The 13,992-nt window shown below is 36.1% G+C and overlaps 1 protein-coding gene across 1 annotated transcript in view; it reads left to right on the top strand.

The window, feature by feature from the left end:
- The window catches only part of LOC141348569 (desmoplakin-B-like), a 14,917-nt gene extending 1,651 nt beyond the window's left edge, over positions 1–13,266 (top strand). Inside the window, exons 2-9 of the mRNA XM_073852847.1 lie at positions 771–909; positions 3,571–3,764; positions 3,848–4,010; positions 4,122–4,205; positions 5,367–5,474; positions 5,586–5,684; positions 6,730–8,556; positions 9,517–13,266. Coding sequence (XP_073708948.1) covers positions 771–909; positions 3,571–3,764; positions 3,848–4,010; positions 4,122–4,205; positions 5,367–5,474; positions 5,586–5,684; positions 6,730–8,556; positions 9,517–12,774 — 5,872 coding nt within the window. The 3' untranslated portion in view covers positions 12,775–13,266. The remainder of the gene's footprint in view (positions 1–770; positions 910–3,570; positions 3,765–3,847; positions 4,011–4,121; positions 4,206–5,366; positions 5,475–5,585; positions 5,685–6,729; positions 8,557–9,516) is intronic.
- Positions 13,267–13,992: the final 726 nt, after the last annotated feature.

Raw genomic sequence — 13,992 nt, 5'->3', positions numbered from 1 at the left:
TAGCTTGAATAATAATTATATATTATAATATAATTACAATTTAAAATAATTGTAATAATAAGCTTTTTATATATTAAAACTATATTTTGTATATATTAATACAATTACAGATGAATAGAAAGGACAGCATTTGTTTGAAATAGAAATCTTTTGTAACATTAGAAATGTCTTTACTGTCAATTTTGATCAATTTAATGCCTCCTTGATGAATAAAAGTGTTAATTTCTTTCAAAATAATGTTTTTTATATATTATAAAAAATTAATCAAATAAAAATATAACTTTCCAATAACTGTCTATTTTAATATATATTTGTATAATTATATTTATACATTATAATATTATTATAGTTTAAATAAGATTGTAATTATATTATAATTTATAATTATTACTAAATTTAAAATAATTTTAGATTTTAATATAGCTTTTTATATATTAACACTATATATTTTTTATTTTTACTGTCACTTTTGATCAATTTAACGCATCCTTGATGAATTAAAGTATTAATTTCTTTCAAAATATTCAATCTTACTGGCATCAAACTTACGAACAGTAATCACCCTTCAGTTATTTTTGTTTTATAATTTGCATAATTAGGTTTTTTCATATTTCCTCCCTTTTTCTGCTTCATATCAAATGTCTGACATCAATGTAAAAACACTTCAGTTCAAAACATTTCAGATAAAATATCAGCTGTTTGTTAATATGTTAATATTAAAATAACTCACAGCTGTCCTCAGTGTTTCTGACTCGTTCTTTGTGTTTCAGGTTGCATTCATTGAATTCTTTGCTGAAAGATGTGCTGAAAGCTGAAGATGTGGTGAAGGTTTATGAAGCTCGACTGACTGAGAAAGAGACGGCGTCACTCGACCCCGAGGAGGTGCAGAAATACCAGAAAGTGCTTCAGGTGATTATTACTGAACTTATTATTAACATTCATATGATGTACATCTGAAATGTTCAATATCAGATGAGAAAAGTGTTATTCAAACCAAGCTTTGATTTCTGCTTTATGCTGTGTAAGCTGATGGTGTTTATATAAAACAATACTTTAAATATAAACTGTAATATTGTCCAACAAAAAGCAGAATGGGTCTCAAGACGGTTTTAATATCTTGCTTTGTAGTAAAACATCCTGAAAACGGGACAAATTTGCCAATAAGCAAAACTGTGCAATTTAGACATCATTGTTTTCAGAGAATATCCACAATTTTGAATTGGGTTTATTTTTCTTATCCAGCCAACATTTTATGTTGTTTTTATGTTGCATTTTGTAAGGTGAATGCTATATACAGGAAAACATTAAATTCCACGTTTTTCCTTAAAATAAGTATCTTATATTACAATGCAGTTTTGCTTCTCGAAGTACATTTATGTTGTCTTTAGGATGTTTCTTGAAAACGAGGCAACACATTCTGATATTTATTTATTTTTGTCCTTTTTGTTTTAATTATAAATTAATTATTCAAAATTCTAAAATTGTTATTTAAAAAAAAGGAAAAATCAAGAAAATCCGAATGAGTCTTTTGTGTAATAATTAATTATAAAATTTTTATATATATATTATTTAAAATGACAATTGTTATTTAAAAAAAAGGAAATTTAAGAAAATCAGAACGAGTCCTTTGTGTTTTAATTATTTAATTTTTTTTAAATTAATTATTCAAAATTCTAAAATTGTTATTTTTAAAAAGGAAAAATTAAGAAAATCAGAACAAATCCTTTGTGTTTTAATTATTCATAAATAATCAAAATTCTAAAATTTAAAATAATTTTAAAAAAGGAAAAATGAAGAAAATCCAAACAAGTCCCTTGTGTATTAATAATAAAAATTTTATATATATTAATTATTTAAAATGACAAAATTGCTTTTTTTAAAAAGCAAAAATCAAGAAGATCAGAACAAGTCCTTTGTGTTTTAATTATTGTAAATTATAAAATTATTTTTAAAAGGAAAAAATCAAGACAGTCCAAATGAGTCCTTTGTGTATTAATTATTATAAATTATAAAAAAAAAAGAAAAATCAAGACAATCCAAACGAGTCCTTTGTGTTTTAATTGTTATAAATTATAAAATTATTTTTTAAAATTACAAATCAAGACAATCCAAACGAGTCCTTTGTGTATTATTATAAATTATAAAAAAAAAAAAAAATCAAGACAATCCAAACGAGTCCTTTGTGTTTTTAATTATTATAAATTATAAAATTATTTTTAAAAAGACAAACTCAAGACAGTCCAAACGAGTCCTTTGTGTATTAATTATTATAAATTATAAAATTATTTTTAAAAAGAAAAATCAAGACAATCCAAACGAGTCCTTTGTGTTTTAATTATTATAAATTATACAATTATTTAAAAAAATTAAAAATCAAGACAATCAGAACGAGTCCTTTGTGTTTTAATTATTTTAAATGACAAAATTGCTATTTTTAAAAAGGAAATATCAGTCCTTTGTGTTTTAATTATTATAAATTATAAAATTATTTGTAAAAATTCAAAATCAAGACAATCAGAATGACCCGAGTCCTTTGTGTTTTAATTATTATAAATTATTAAATTATTTTTAAAAATTAAAAATCAAGACAATCCAAACAAGTCCTTTGTGTATTAATTATTATGAATTATAAAATTATTTAAAAAAAAAGAAAAATTAAGACAATCCAAACGAGTCCTTTGTGTTTTAATTATTATAAATTATACAATTATTTTAAAAAATTAAAAATCAAGACAATCAGAACGAGTCCTTTGTGTTTTAATTATTGTAAATTATAAAATTATTTTTAAAAAGAAAAAATCAAGACAGTCCAAACGAGTCCTTTGTGTTTTAATTATTATAAATTATAAAATTATTTTTGAAAAGAAAAAATCAAGACAGTCCAAACGAGTCCTTTGTGTTTTAATTATTATAAATTATACAATTATTTTAAAAAATTAAAAATCAAGACAATCAGAACGAGTCCTTTGTGTTTTAATTATTGTAAATTATAAAATTATTTTTAAAAATGAAATCAAGACAATCAGAACGAGTCCTTTGTGTTTTAATTATCATAAATTATAAAATTATAAAAAAAAAAGAAAAATCAAGACAATCAGATCGAGTCCTTTGTGTTTTAATTATTATAAATTATAAAATTATTTTTAAAAAGAAAAAATCAAGACAGTCCAAACGAGTCCTTTGTGTTTTAATTATTATAAATAATAAAATTATTTTTAAAAAATAAAAATCAAGACAATCCAAACGAGCCCTTTGTGTATTAAAATGACAAAATTGCTATTTTTAAAAAGGAAAAATCAGTCCTTTGTGTTTTAATTATTATAAATTATAAAATTATTTTTAAAAATTAAAAATCAAGACAATCAGAACGAGTCCTTTGTGTTTTAATTATTATAAATTATTAAATTATTTTTAAAATGAAAAATCAAGACAATCCAAACAAGTCCTTTGTGTATTAATTATTTAAAATGACAAAATTGCTATTTTTAAACAGGAAAAATCTGAAAATCAGTCCTTAAAGTGAAGATAACTCTTCAATATGACTTAACCTGTGCTTTTTTCCAAATCCAGAGTATGCGCAGCGATTTGGAGCAGAAACAGGATTTGCTGAATTTACTGCTGGCTGATTTGAATAAACTCCAGCAATATAACGAACAGATGGATCAGGGCCGATACAGGTGCATCATCAACCTCTCGCAGTACGGCGAGCACGTGAACCAGCTGTCAGACCGATGGAAACGCATCCAGATTCAGATCAACAACAGGTCAGATACTCCTCCTCCAACATAACATCTAGTTTTCAAGCTCCAGGCCTGAATGAGCTGACTAAATAAAGCTGTTTTCTCAGGTTGGACGATCTGGACGCTTACCAGCCACATCTGCAGCGATACCTTCAGTCTAGTTCTCGTCTCAACGGCTGGATCGGCGAAACCCAGCGACAGATCGATTCTCAGCAGAACGTCAAGACGGATGACATTGCAGTTTACACACAACTCCTCAACCAGCAGAAAGTGAGTCTGGAAGATGCATTTGAGTTGAGCAAATCGCTAAAACAATCATCTGAATGAATGCACACGGACATGAGTGATTTAATGGAAGTTGAACTTTTCTAATGTCTGCAGGCATTAAACTCTGATATAAAGGCGAAGAGAGAGCTGTTGGAGACGGCCCAGAAAGACGGCGAGACCTGCATGAACGACATCAAGGTATTCAACCTTTCAGAGAATTTTATATCATAAGAAAATCAAATGATCATAATTTGCGTCGTTTCGGTTTCCGAAACAACTTTTGGGTTTTTGTAACACTTAAACTAACATAAACATAATAAACTAACAATGAAAAATACTTCTGAAGCATTTATTAATCAGGTTTATTTTAAAATTTACCTTATAATACATTATTAAAATAATCAAAAGTTATATCTATTAATATTACTTCATCTCTTACATTTATTAAAATAATTTAATTGACCTATTATGAACTAACAATGAGCAATTATGTTTTTATAGACTGTTAATCAGTGTTATTATAGTTAACTAAAACTAAACTGAAACAAAATATTGTTTGTTTATATATATATATATATATATATATATATATATATATATATATATATATATTTATAATTCTGTTGCATATTTAATTTTTTGCATTTGTGTTTGCATTTGCAATTGCATTTGTGTTTGTTTAACTTTGAAAACTTAAATAAAAAAATATAATAAAAAAACTAAACTGAAATTAAAATATATATTTTTTAAACAATTTTCTCTTAAAGCAAACATGCAGTTTTGCTTCTCAAGTATATTTATGCTGTTTTTAGGAAGTTTCTCGAAAACGAGGCAACAAATTATGTTAATTTTTTTTTTATAAAACTTTAATTAAATTTTCTGAATTTCTTACCATAAATATATAAAAACTTAATTTTTATTAGTAATATGCATTGCTAAGAACTTCATCTGGACAACTTTAAAGGCGATTTTCTTCATATTTAGATCCTAACAAAGCTTAATTAAAGCTTAATTTTGAATAAATTATGCTATAATAATTTCATATTTATTTTATTTGATATATATTACAAATATAAAATTATTCTTATTTTTTAAAACCAGAAAAACAGAGGTCATTTGCCTGCATCCCTTAAGTGCAGTTAAGGGATGCAATTTTTTCTCATGCAATTTTTGCTGCTTATATATTTATAAAAACTATATGGACATATATAAAAGCTACTAAAAATGACAAAAACACACAACAAAATTACTAAAACTTCAACTAAAATTTAAATGAAAATGGAAAATGTAAACAAAAGCTTACTAAAATCTAATTTCATGCATGACAGCATTTATTAATTATGTGAACTGTCTTTGTAGAACTATGAGCTTGAGTTGGCATCTTACAGCGCTGGACTGGAAACTTTGCTCAACATCCCCATCAGGAGGACTGTGCTGCAGTCACCATCATCCACCATTTCAGAGGAGGTACAGTACAACTACAAATACATACTTTCACTGACAAAAACATGTGCATTATTGTTTATGCAGTGTTGTTTTATTATAACAATATACTTTGTTCTTGTCTTTGTCCCCTAGGTCTCTTCTCTAAATGCACACTACTTAGAGTTGCTCACCCGCTCAAGCGATTACTACAAACTTCTTATGGCTTCCCAGAAGAACATGGAAGAACTGAAGGTATATAAAGCTACAAATAGTAGTATTACCATTTAGAGTTATACTGTTAATATTACTACTATTATTAATATTAATTATTATTTTATAATTGTATTGTATTCAGTGCTGGGCAGTAGCTGATTGCATGTAATCTGGTAATCAAATTACAAAAAATTAGTACTTATAATTATATTGCATCTTTTACCTAATACTTATTTGAAGAACCTCTTGAGATTTTAAGGTAATAAATAATATTTATATTATTAATAAATATTTGCATGTTCACGGTTCTCAGGCATTGGTTAATGGTCACATAAAACGCAGGTAAACAAACAAATTATTTAATATTTTTAGTAAGTATTTTATTTTGATTTGTTTTTATTACAATTAATTTCATTTTACATTTTATTACTTAATTAATTATAAGCTTTTATGTAATGTAATGTTTAATGCACTTAATGTTGTTAATAACAACAAACATAATATACATTTTCATTCTCTTTTTCTTTTTTATGTATACATTGTACAACATTTTTCTATTTGAAATCATTGTGATAAATGAGTTAGGTCACAAGTAATCTAAAAGTAATCAAAAAGTAGTCTGATTATATGTGACCCTGGACCACAAAACTACATTATATGGGTCAAAATTATTTTTCATTTATCTGTCATGTTCCATGAAGATGTTTTGTAAATTTCCTACCGCAAATATATCAAAACGTAATTTTGATTAGTAATATGCATTGCTAAGAACTTCATCTGGACAACTTTAAAGGCGATTTTCTTCATATTTAGATCCTAACAAACCATACATTAAAGAAAAGCTTATTTATTCAGCTTTCAGATGATGTATAAATCTCAATTTTTGTGGTTTTGTGGTCCAGGGTTGCATATTAGCAAAATGTGTAAATTACCAAATCTGTTGTCTTTTAAACAGTTTTAGCACAAGTCAACAGACATTTTGACCAAATGTCAGTGTAAGGTTCCATAATGCCGGGTTTTATTCTCAAGGGACTTACCTGCTAAATATATAGTCATGTAACAAAAAATAATGTGCTTTCTGCAGATCCGGAATACCAGGATTGAGCTGCTCGAGGAGGAACTCCAGCAGCTGCGAGATGCTGTTAAGGATCATGCTGCCAACAATGCATCTTTGCAGGATGCTCTTCAGAAATATCAGCAAGAGCTGAATACATCACAAACACACCTGCTGTCTCTGGAAGAGGTCAAGAGGACGGAGACTTTGAAGTGCATGGCCACACAAGAAAGCCTGGACTCTTCAACCAACCGCCTTCAAGAACTTATGGACGAAGTACGTCGACTCAAACTCCAGTTAGATGATATGGAGAGAAAAAAGAAAGTCGTAGAAGAGCGCTACACATTTTTGCAGGAAGAGCACGATGAAACAATGCGCAAGAAACTCAAGGAACTGGAGCAGGCCAGCTGGGCCAAGATGGAGCTGGAAAAGACGGTGTCTGAAAGGACCCGAGAGCTGGAGCGCCTGCGAAGGGAGTTGGAAGACGAGGCTCGGCGAGTCAAGGAAGCGCAGACGGAGCTGGCAAAGGTAAGGCAGGAGCACAACATAGAGATACGAGAGGTGAGACAGACCTATGAGTCTCAAATCCACGTTACTCAGACCAGCATGCAGAAGCTTTCGCAGCAGAAGGAAAGCGATGTTGCTTCCATATCTCTGGAGTTTGAAAGATTACAGGGAGAATCTATGGAGTTAAAGGAGCAGCTGCAAAGGCTTCGTGTCTCCCTGGGCCAGGAGGAGGTCCGGAGGAAGCACCTCGAAGAGGAGGTCCAAAGACTTAGTGCTGTAGGTACAGAAGAAGGCCGAAAGAGGCATGAACTGGAATCTCAAGTCCAGATGTTGCTTAGCCAGAAGAGTGAAGCAGACATCAAAACAAGAGAGGTACAGGAGGGCTCCAGTCGGGCACTGCAAGAAAAGAGTAGTGAGATCAACCGTCTCACACGGTGTCTTGAAGAGGAACGACGCCTGAAAAGATCTTTAGAATCTGAGACGAGGCGACTGGACGAAGAATTGGCCGACCTCAAAACTAATTATGAAAACTGTAATGTGGAGTTGGTGCAACTTCGCTCTTCCCACCAGGAGTTGAGCCTGATCCGGGTGGAGCTGGAAGCCCATGCTCTGGAGAAAGGCCGGTATGAACAGACTATCTCGCGCCTTCAAACCCGCATTCAAGAGCTCCAGGAGGAGCTGAAGCGCTTGGAAAGTGAGTTGGAGAAGCAACGGCAAGTAGTGGAAGAGGAGGCCAGCAAGCGCAGGAGAACGGAGGCGCAACTTGAAAAGAGCAGCCAGGCCATGCGGGAATACACAACTACAATCACCACGCTCCGTAAGAGCCAGGAAGAGACCAATCTTGACGCCAAGCATGTGGATGAAGAATGCAAGCAGCTGAAGGAAGCCCTAGACCGTGCCTTGAAGGAGCAGAAAACGACTTCTCAGAGCCTGGCTGCCTTGAAAGCCGAAATGAACACTTTGAAACTACAGCTGACGCAGGAGCAGGGCCGCGTCCAAGACTCCAACAAGCGCTACGAGGCCCTTCACCGAAGCATGGAGGAGAAGACTAGTGCATTAAACATAGGCACTGCTGAAACTGAGCGCCTGAAAAGGCACAATGAAACTCTTACTAAAGATCGCCTTCGCCTGGAGGAAGAGTTGCGGTCCATGCGTCTAGCACACGACGAACTGCTCCAAAACAAAAAGCGTGGAGATCGGGAACTGAATGAGCAAATCGCAGCTTTGCAGAAACAGCTTGAGTCCAGCCAGCGCGCCGGTGCAGAGCATGACAGGCTTATGCGACAGCTCTCACGAGAGAGAGAGAAACTGCAAGTGGAGATAGAAAATGTACAAAAACAAGCCAGAGAGGTACTAGGACAACTAGAGTTCTAGAGTTAAAATGCGTAGATTTAGTTAGCTGCATGCGTCTCTCTCTCACGCTGCATGCTGTAAATTGTTATTGTTTTGACATGCAAAATATGTCCCTATAACAACCTGACATATTTTTGCATGTCTAAATGTGCATGTTTGACCTATTTTCACACCGCACCCTTCAGATTTGCATCTTAATACACGCCTCTTTAGTTTGTCCTTTGCAAGCTTCCATGCTGCGTGCTTGTTTTGCACAACTGCATCCGTTGCAGACATGATCAACCACTTTCAAGACATATCAATCTAACATCTATTGTTCTTGGCACCCTCTGTGATTTGGATACATTAGAACAGGCATAGCAAACCCTGCACCTGGAGGGCTACTATGCAGCAGAGTCAAGCTCCAACCCTAATCAATCACACCCAAACCAACTAAGCAAGGTGGTCGGGATTACTGGACAGATGTTGGAGTGGGGTTGGAAATTAAGTCTGCTAGAAAGTAAACCTCCAGGACAGACATGGGCAAATTGGTCCTTGAGTTTAGCTTCAACCCTTGATAAAACTTGTGTTTTATCAGGGTTGGAGCTAAACTGTGCAGGGACACCAGCCCTCCAGGACCAAGTTTCCTCATGCCTGCTCCAAGAGCAGGGTTGGCTACCTCTGCCTTAGAAGCTGAGCCATGTAGTTTGAAAATCAGTTCTGTTTTGGAATTGTCAATGAATGATAAATCATTGTTATACAATAACAAATCATGGTCCTATCTCAGGGGTAGGCAAGTTTAGACTTACAGAGCTGTTGTCCTGTTGGAGCTGAACTCTGCAGGACTGCGGCTCTCTAGGACCGAACTTGCCTACCCCTGTCCTGTCTGAAAAATCACATACAGAATTATCACCTTAAATACTCTCAAATGTTTTAAATGATAAAACAATAATTTTCTCTTTGGTCCTTTTGTTGCAGACATCTTCTGTGATCCAAACATCCGAATATCAGTGCAGCAACCTGCAGCAAGAGCGGGATGACCTCCTCAAGAAAATGGCTGCAATGGAACAGGAAATGATGCGCTTGAAAAAGCTAGAAGACGAGCTAGCCCGTATCAAACTCTCACTGGAATCGGAACTGCGACTCAAATCACAGATGCAGGAGGAGAATGAGAGGATCAAGAAAGATTTTACCCAATGGAAGACCAAATGTGCGACTCACGAGGAGCAAATTCGACAGCACACCTCTGAGCGCTCTGGCCTGGAGAGCCAATTTAATTCTGTTAGGGCCGAGATGGAGAGACTGAGGACACAACTGAAGGAGACTGAGGAACGCTACAGGTTGCTCTTGCAGAACTTGGAACGAGAGAGGGCAGAGATGCAGGTTCTTCGAGACTCGCAGCAGAATGAGTTGCTGAGCCTGCAGCGGAAAACGGATGGTGCTACCAAATACACCCAAACAGACTTAACTGACTCCTCCTCGCTGGTCTTTGATGGTGTCCGTAAGAAGGTCACTGCGCAGCAGCTGTATGACTGTGGAGTGATTGACAAGGTGACATTCGAGCAGTTGATGAAGGGCCAGCGGACTGTTGAAGATGTGTCTGTCGACATCAGGCTCAATCTTAAAGGCACCGGAGCCATTGCGGGGCTGGAAGGAGGACCTAAAGGCAAAATGACCTTTACCGAGGCCAAAAACCAAAATTTGATTTCAGACAAGAGTGGAAACCTGTTACTGGAGGCTCAAGCTGCCACAGGGTATATCATAGATCCCAGAGCTAATGTGAGGATGACTGTTGAGGAGGCTTGTCTGAATGGACTCGTGGATGAAGCTGACAAGAAACAGCTGTTGATTGCAGAGGCCGCCTGCATTGGGTTCAGGGATCCCAAAACTGGCAAACTCTTGCCAGTTAGCCAAGCCATGAAGAAAGGAATAGTTAACCGAGAAACAGCTCTTCGACTCCTGCAGGCACAGGAGGCGGCAGGAGGCATCCTCGATCCTATCCTTAGCGTCTACCTTTCCAAAGACACTGCCATGGACCGTGACCTTGTTGATGGGGATCTTTATCAAGCTCTAAATGCCAAACCTGAATGCTACATTGATCCCGACACTGGTCTACCTGCCAGCTACGTTACCCTTAAGAAGCAATGCAAGGCTGACCTCAGCACTAGCTTGCTCCTGCTTCCTGCTCCAGAGAAACCCATGACTGTGCAGGGACTTCGACACGAAGTTAACGTATCGCATCTGGTGGATGCGAAACTGCTGCAACCTTTGGATGTAGATCATCTGAGAGAGGGTAAGATTACCAGCCAAGATATTGAACACAGACTTCGGGCGTATCTCCGAGGGTCAACCTGCATTGCTGGGATTTATGATGAGGCCAAGGACAGCACCTTGCCTGTGTACCAGGCCATGAAGGAAGGGCTTCTGCGACCAGGCACTACCTTGGAGCTCCTCGAGGCCCAGGCTGCCTCAGGCTTCATGATTGATCCAATCCTCAACGAGTACTACACAGTCGAGGAGGCCTGTAAGAAAGGACTGGTGGGTGTAGAGTTCAAAGACAAGCTTCTGGCTGCCGAGAGAGCAGTTACTGGGTACAAAGATCCAGGCACCAATAAGATGATCTCTCTTTTCGAAGCCATCGAGCGTGGACTTATTGAAAAAGGTCATGGCATTCGCCTGCTGGAGGCTCAGATTGCAAGTGGTGGCATCATTGACCCTCAACACAGTCATCGAATTGATGTTGATGTGGCGTACCAAAAGGGCTACTTTGATGAAGAGATGAACCAGATTCTGAAAGATGATGGAGATGACACGAAGGGTTTCTTCGACCCAAACACAGAGGACAATTTGACCTACCTGCAGCTGAAGAGCCGTTGCATCGCAGATAAGAAGACAGGGCTGGTGCTTCTGCCCATTTACGATAAGAAAAAGTCACAGCAGAAGAACTCTACAAGGAAGAGACGAGTACTGATTGTTGATCCTGAAAGTAATAAAGAGATGACGGTGCGTGAAGCCTACGAGAAGAAACTCATAGACTATGAAACCTTCTTGGAATTGTCTCAGCAAGAGTGTGAGTGGGAAGAAACCACCATCACTGCTCCAGATGGCTCGACCAGTACTGCTATAATGGACAAGCAAACAGGCATTCAGTACGATTTGAAAGACCTGCTTGTTAAGGGAGTGATTGACCAAGCTGTCCTTGATAAGTATCGTTCGGGAAACCTCACCCTTACAGAACTTGCAGATATGATCACCAACAAGACAAAGTCCCTTGGCAAACCACTCAGCTCCTCTGTCGCCTCATCGACTTTCACATCCCAGGTGACATTGAAAAGCCAGATCATCAAAACTGAAACAGTAAGTTCGAACATTAAAACAGTTGAGAACATCTCCAGTCAACATGATCCATCCTCAACAAACTCCACCAAGCATGTTGCTAGCATGTCAATCAAACTGACCCCGTTAGTCGAAACGATTGAGGAACAGAATCCAGTTGGAGCCATTTTTGACACGGAGAAGCTGGAGAAGATCAGCATATGTGATGCTCTGAATCGAGGAATCATCGATTCCATCACAGCACAGCGACTCATGGAGGCTCAAGCTTGCACCGGAGGGGTTGTGAACCCTGAAAACGGCCGGCGTATATCTATTCAAGAAGCAACCCGACTTGGAGTCCTTGATGACGACATGGCTAACAGGATAAAACCTGCCCAAAAAGCATATATTGGTTTCGAAGATGTGAAAACCAAGCGCAAGATGTCCGCCGCTGAGGCCGTCAAAGAAAAATGGCTGCCGTATGAAGCAGGTCAGCGCTTTCTCGAATTCCAGTATTTAACCGGCGGGCTCTTCGACCCGGAACATGGGTGCAGACGTTCGCTTGAGGAGGCTATTCAGCATGGCTGGCTGGATGTGAGAGCGGCTCAGAGGCTCCAGGATACGCGCCACCACCCCAAGACCCTCACCTGCCCCAAGACCAAGCTGAGGATATCCTACAAGGAGGCTCTGGAAGGTTGCATGACTGAGGAGAACACGGGTGTCCGCATGCTTCCCGCTGCCACGGTTTCATCACGTGGAATCAGCAGCCCTTACAATCTCTCGAATCCTGGATCAGCCTCAGGCTCTCGGAGCGGATCCCGTCGGGGCAGCGTAGACTACAGCTTATCCCCCTCTTCGTCTTCCAGATACAGCAGCTTCAGCTACAGCAGAACCTCTTTCAGCTCTAGATCACTCTCCTAAATGATAATTTTGTACTATTCTATAACACAATTATCCATCAGAGTATTTTAGAATAACGTGAGAAAATCAGTAACGTTTGTTATAGGAAATGTGGATGGTGTAAACGAATCAGCATTTTTTTTTTACCACCTTGTTTGGAAAACTAAAGAAGAACCAATAGCATTTAATGTTTCTTAAATCTATATTAAATGTATTAATACAAAAATACACAAATTAAATTTTGCCTGCTTACTCACATTCTGGGGGTTTATCTACTTTTCAATTCTATTAAACTGATATGGAAGTTTGTAACACTAGATTTTGGGTAAAGATTTCACTTTCCTATTTCGTTTTTACACTAATACTGAATTGCTGTATTTTTTTTCTGAAAGTTTCAGTGCCTTTACCTTTGTACCAGCCTGAATTACTCTGTAAAAGTTACTTTCTAACACACTGTCTGACATTTTTCTTATGGTTTTATTGCTCAAATAAAGAAAGACCTCATTAAATTTATGGCTTATGTGATAAGGTGTGATTTTATGTGTGAGATTTTATATTTAGGAGTTAAAGCAGAGTTATTTCATCTCTAAAACAATCTAAACCAAGCCCGACCACAAATTTCACAAATTGCTTTTAAACTTCAAAATTGAACGATAATATATTTAATTTCATTCAGCGAAATAAAAATCTGTTCTTAAATGTGTATTAAATGATCCTATTGAAGATGTAAAGGTTAATTCACAAGTATTGACATAGATTTTCATGTATTAGCAGCCTGATTCATGCTAACATGTTTACAAAACAGCGCAGATAAGTAACTAGTCTTATTCAACTTGTAAAATTGGTATCAACATTTTTGGAAAATACCCTAAAAAATTGCCTAGTTTGATCTTTTCAAATAATATAACAGGTAAAGGACGTCCACTTTGAGATGTTATGTAACTGTCCATCTGTCAGTTCTTTCGTTGCTAATATGCTAATATTGTTTTAAAAAATCAGAACCAGTAAATTATCTTGAAGCACTGTAGAAAGATGCTTTTGCATTGAAAAACGATATGTTTTAGGAAGACGTGGGTCTTAATTTTATGTCTTAATTTTCCATGCTTGCAAATATATAGGATAAATGCTTTGTTGTGAATAGGCGCGTGTGCTGTCATACAAAACCAATCACTTGCTAGCATTTAAGTTGTATTCCGGTAAAAAAAAAATAAAGAACAAATTTGTCTGAATTCATTATTC

Source organism: Garra rufa, chromosome 13, assembly GCF_049309525.1.
Source record: "Garra rufa chromosome 13, GarRuf1.0, whole genome shotgun sequence".
Classification (NCBI taxonomy): domain Eukaryota; kingdom Metazoa; phylum Chordata; class Actinopteri; order Cypriniformes; family Cyprinidae; genus Garra; species Garra rufa.
The sequence above is the reverse complement of the archived record's forward strand: the minus strand, read 5'-3'. Positions and strand labels throughout refer to the sequence as shown.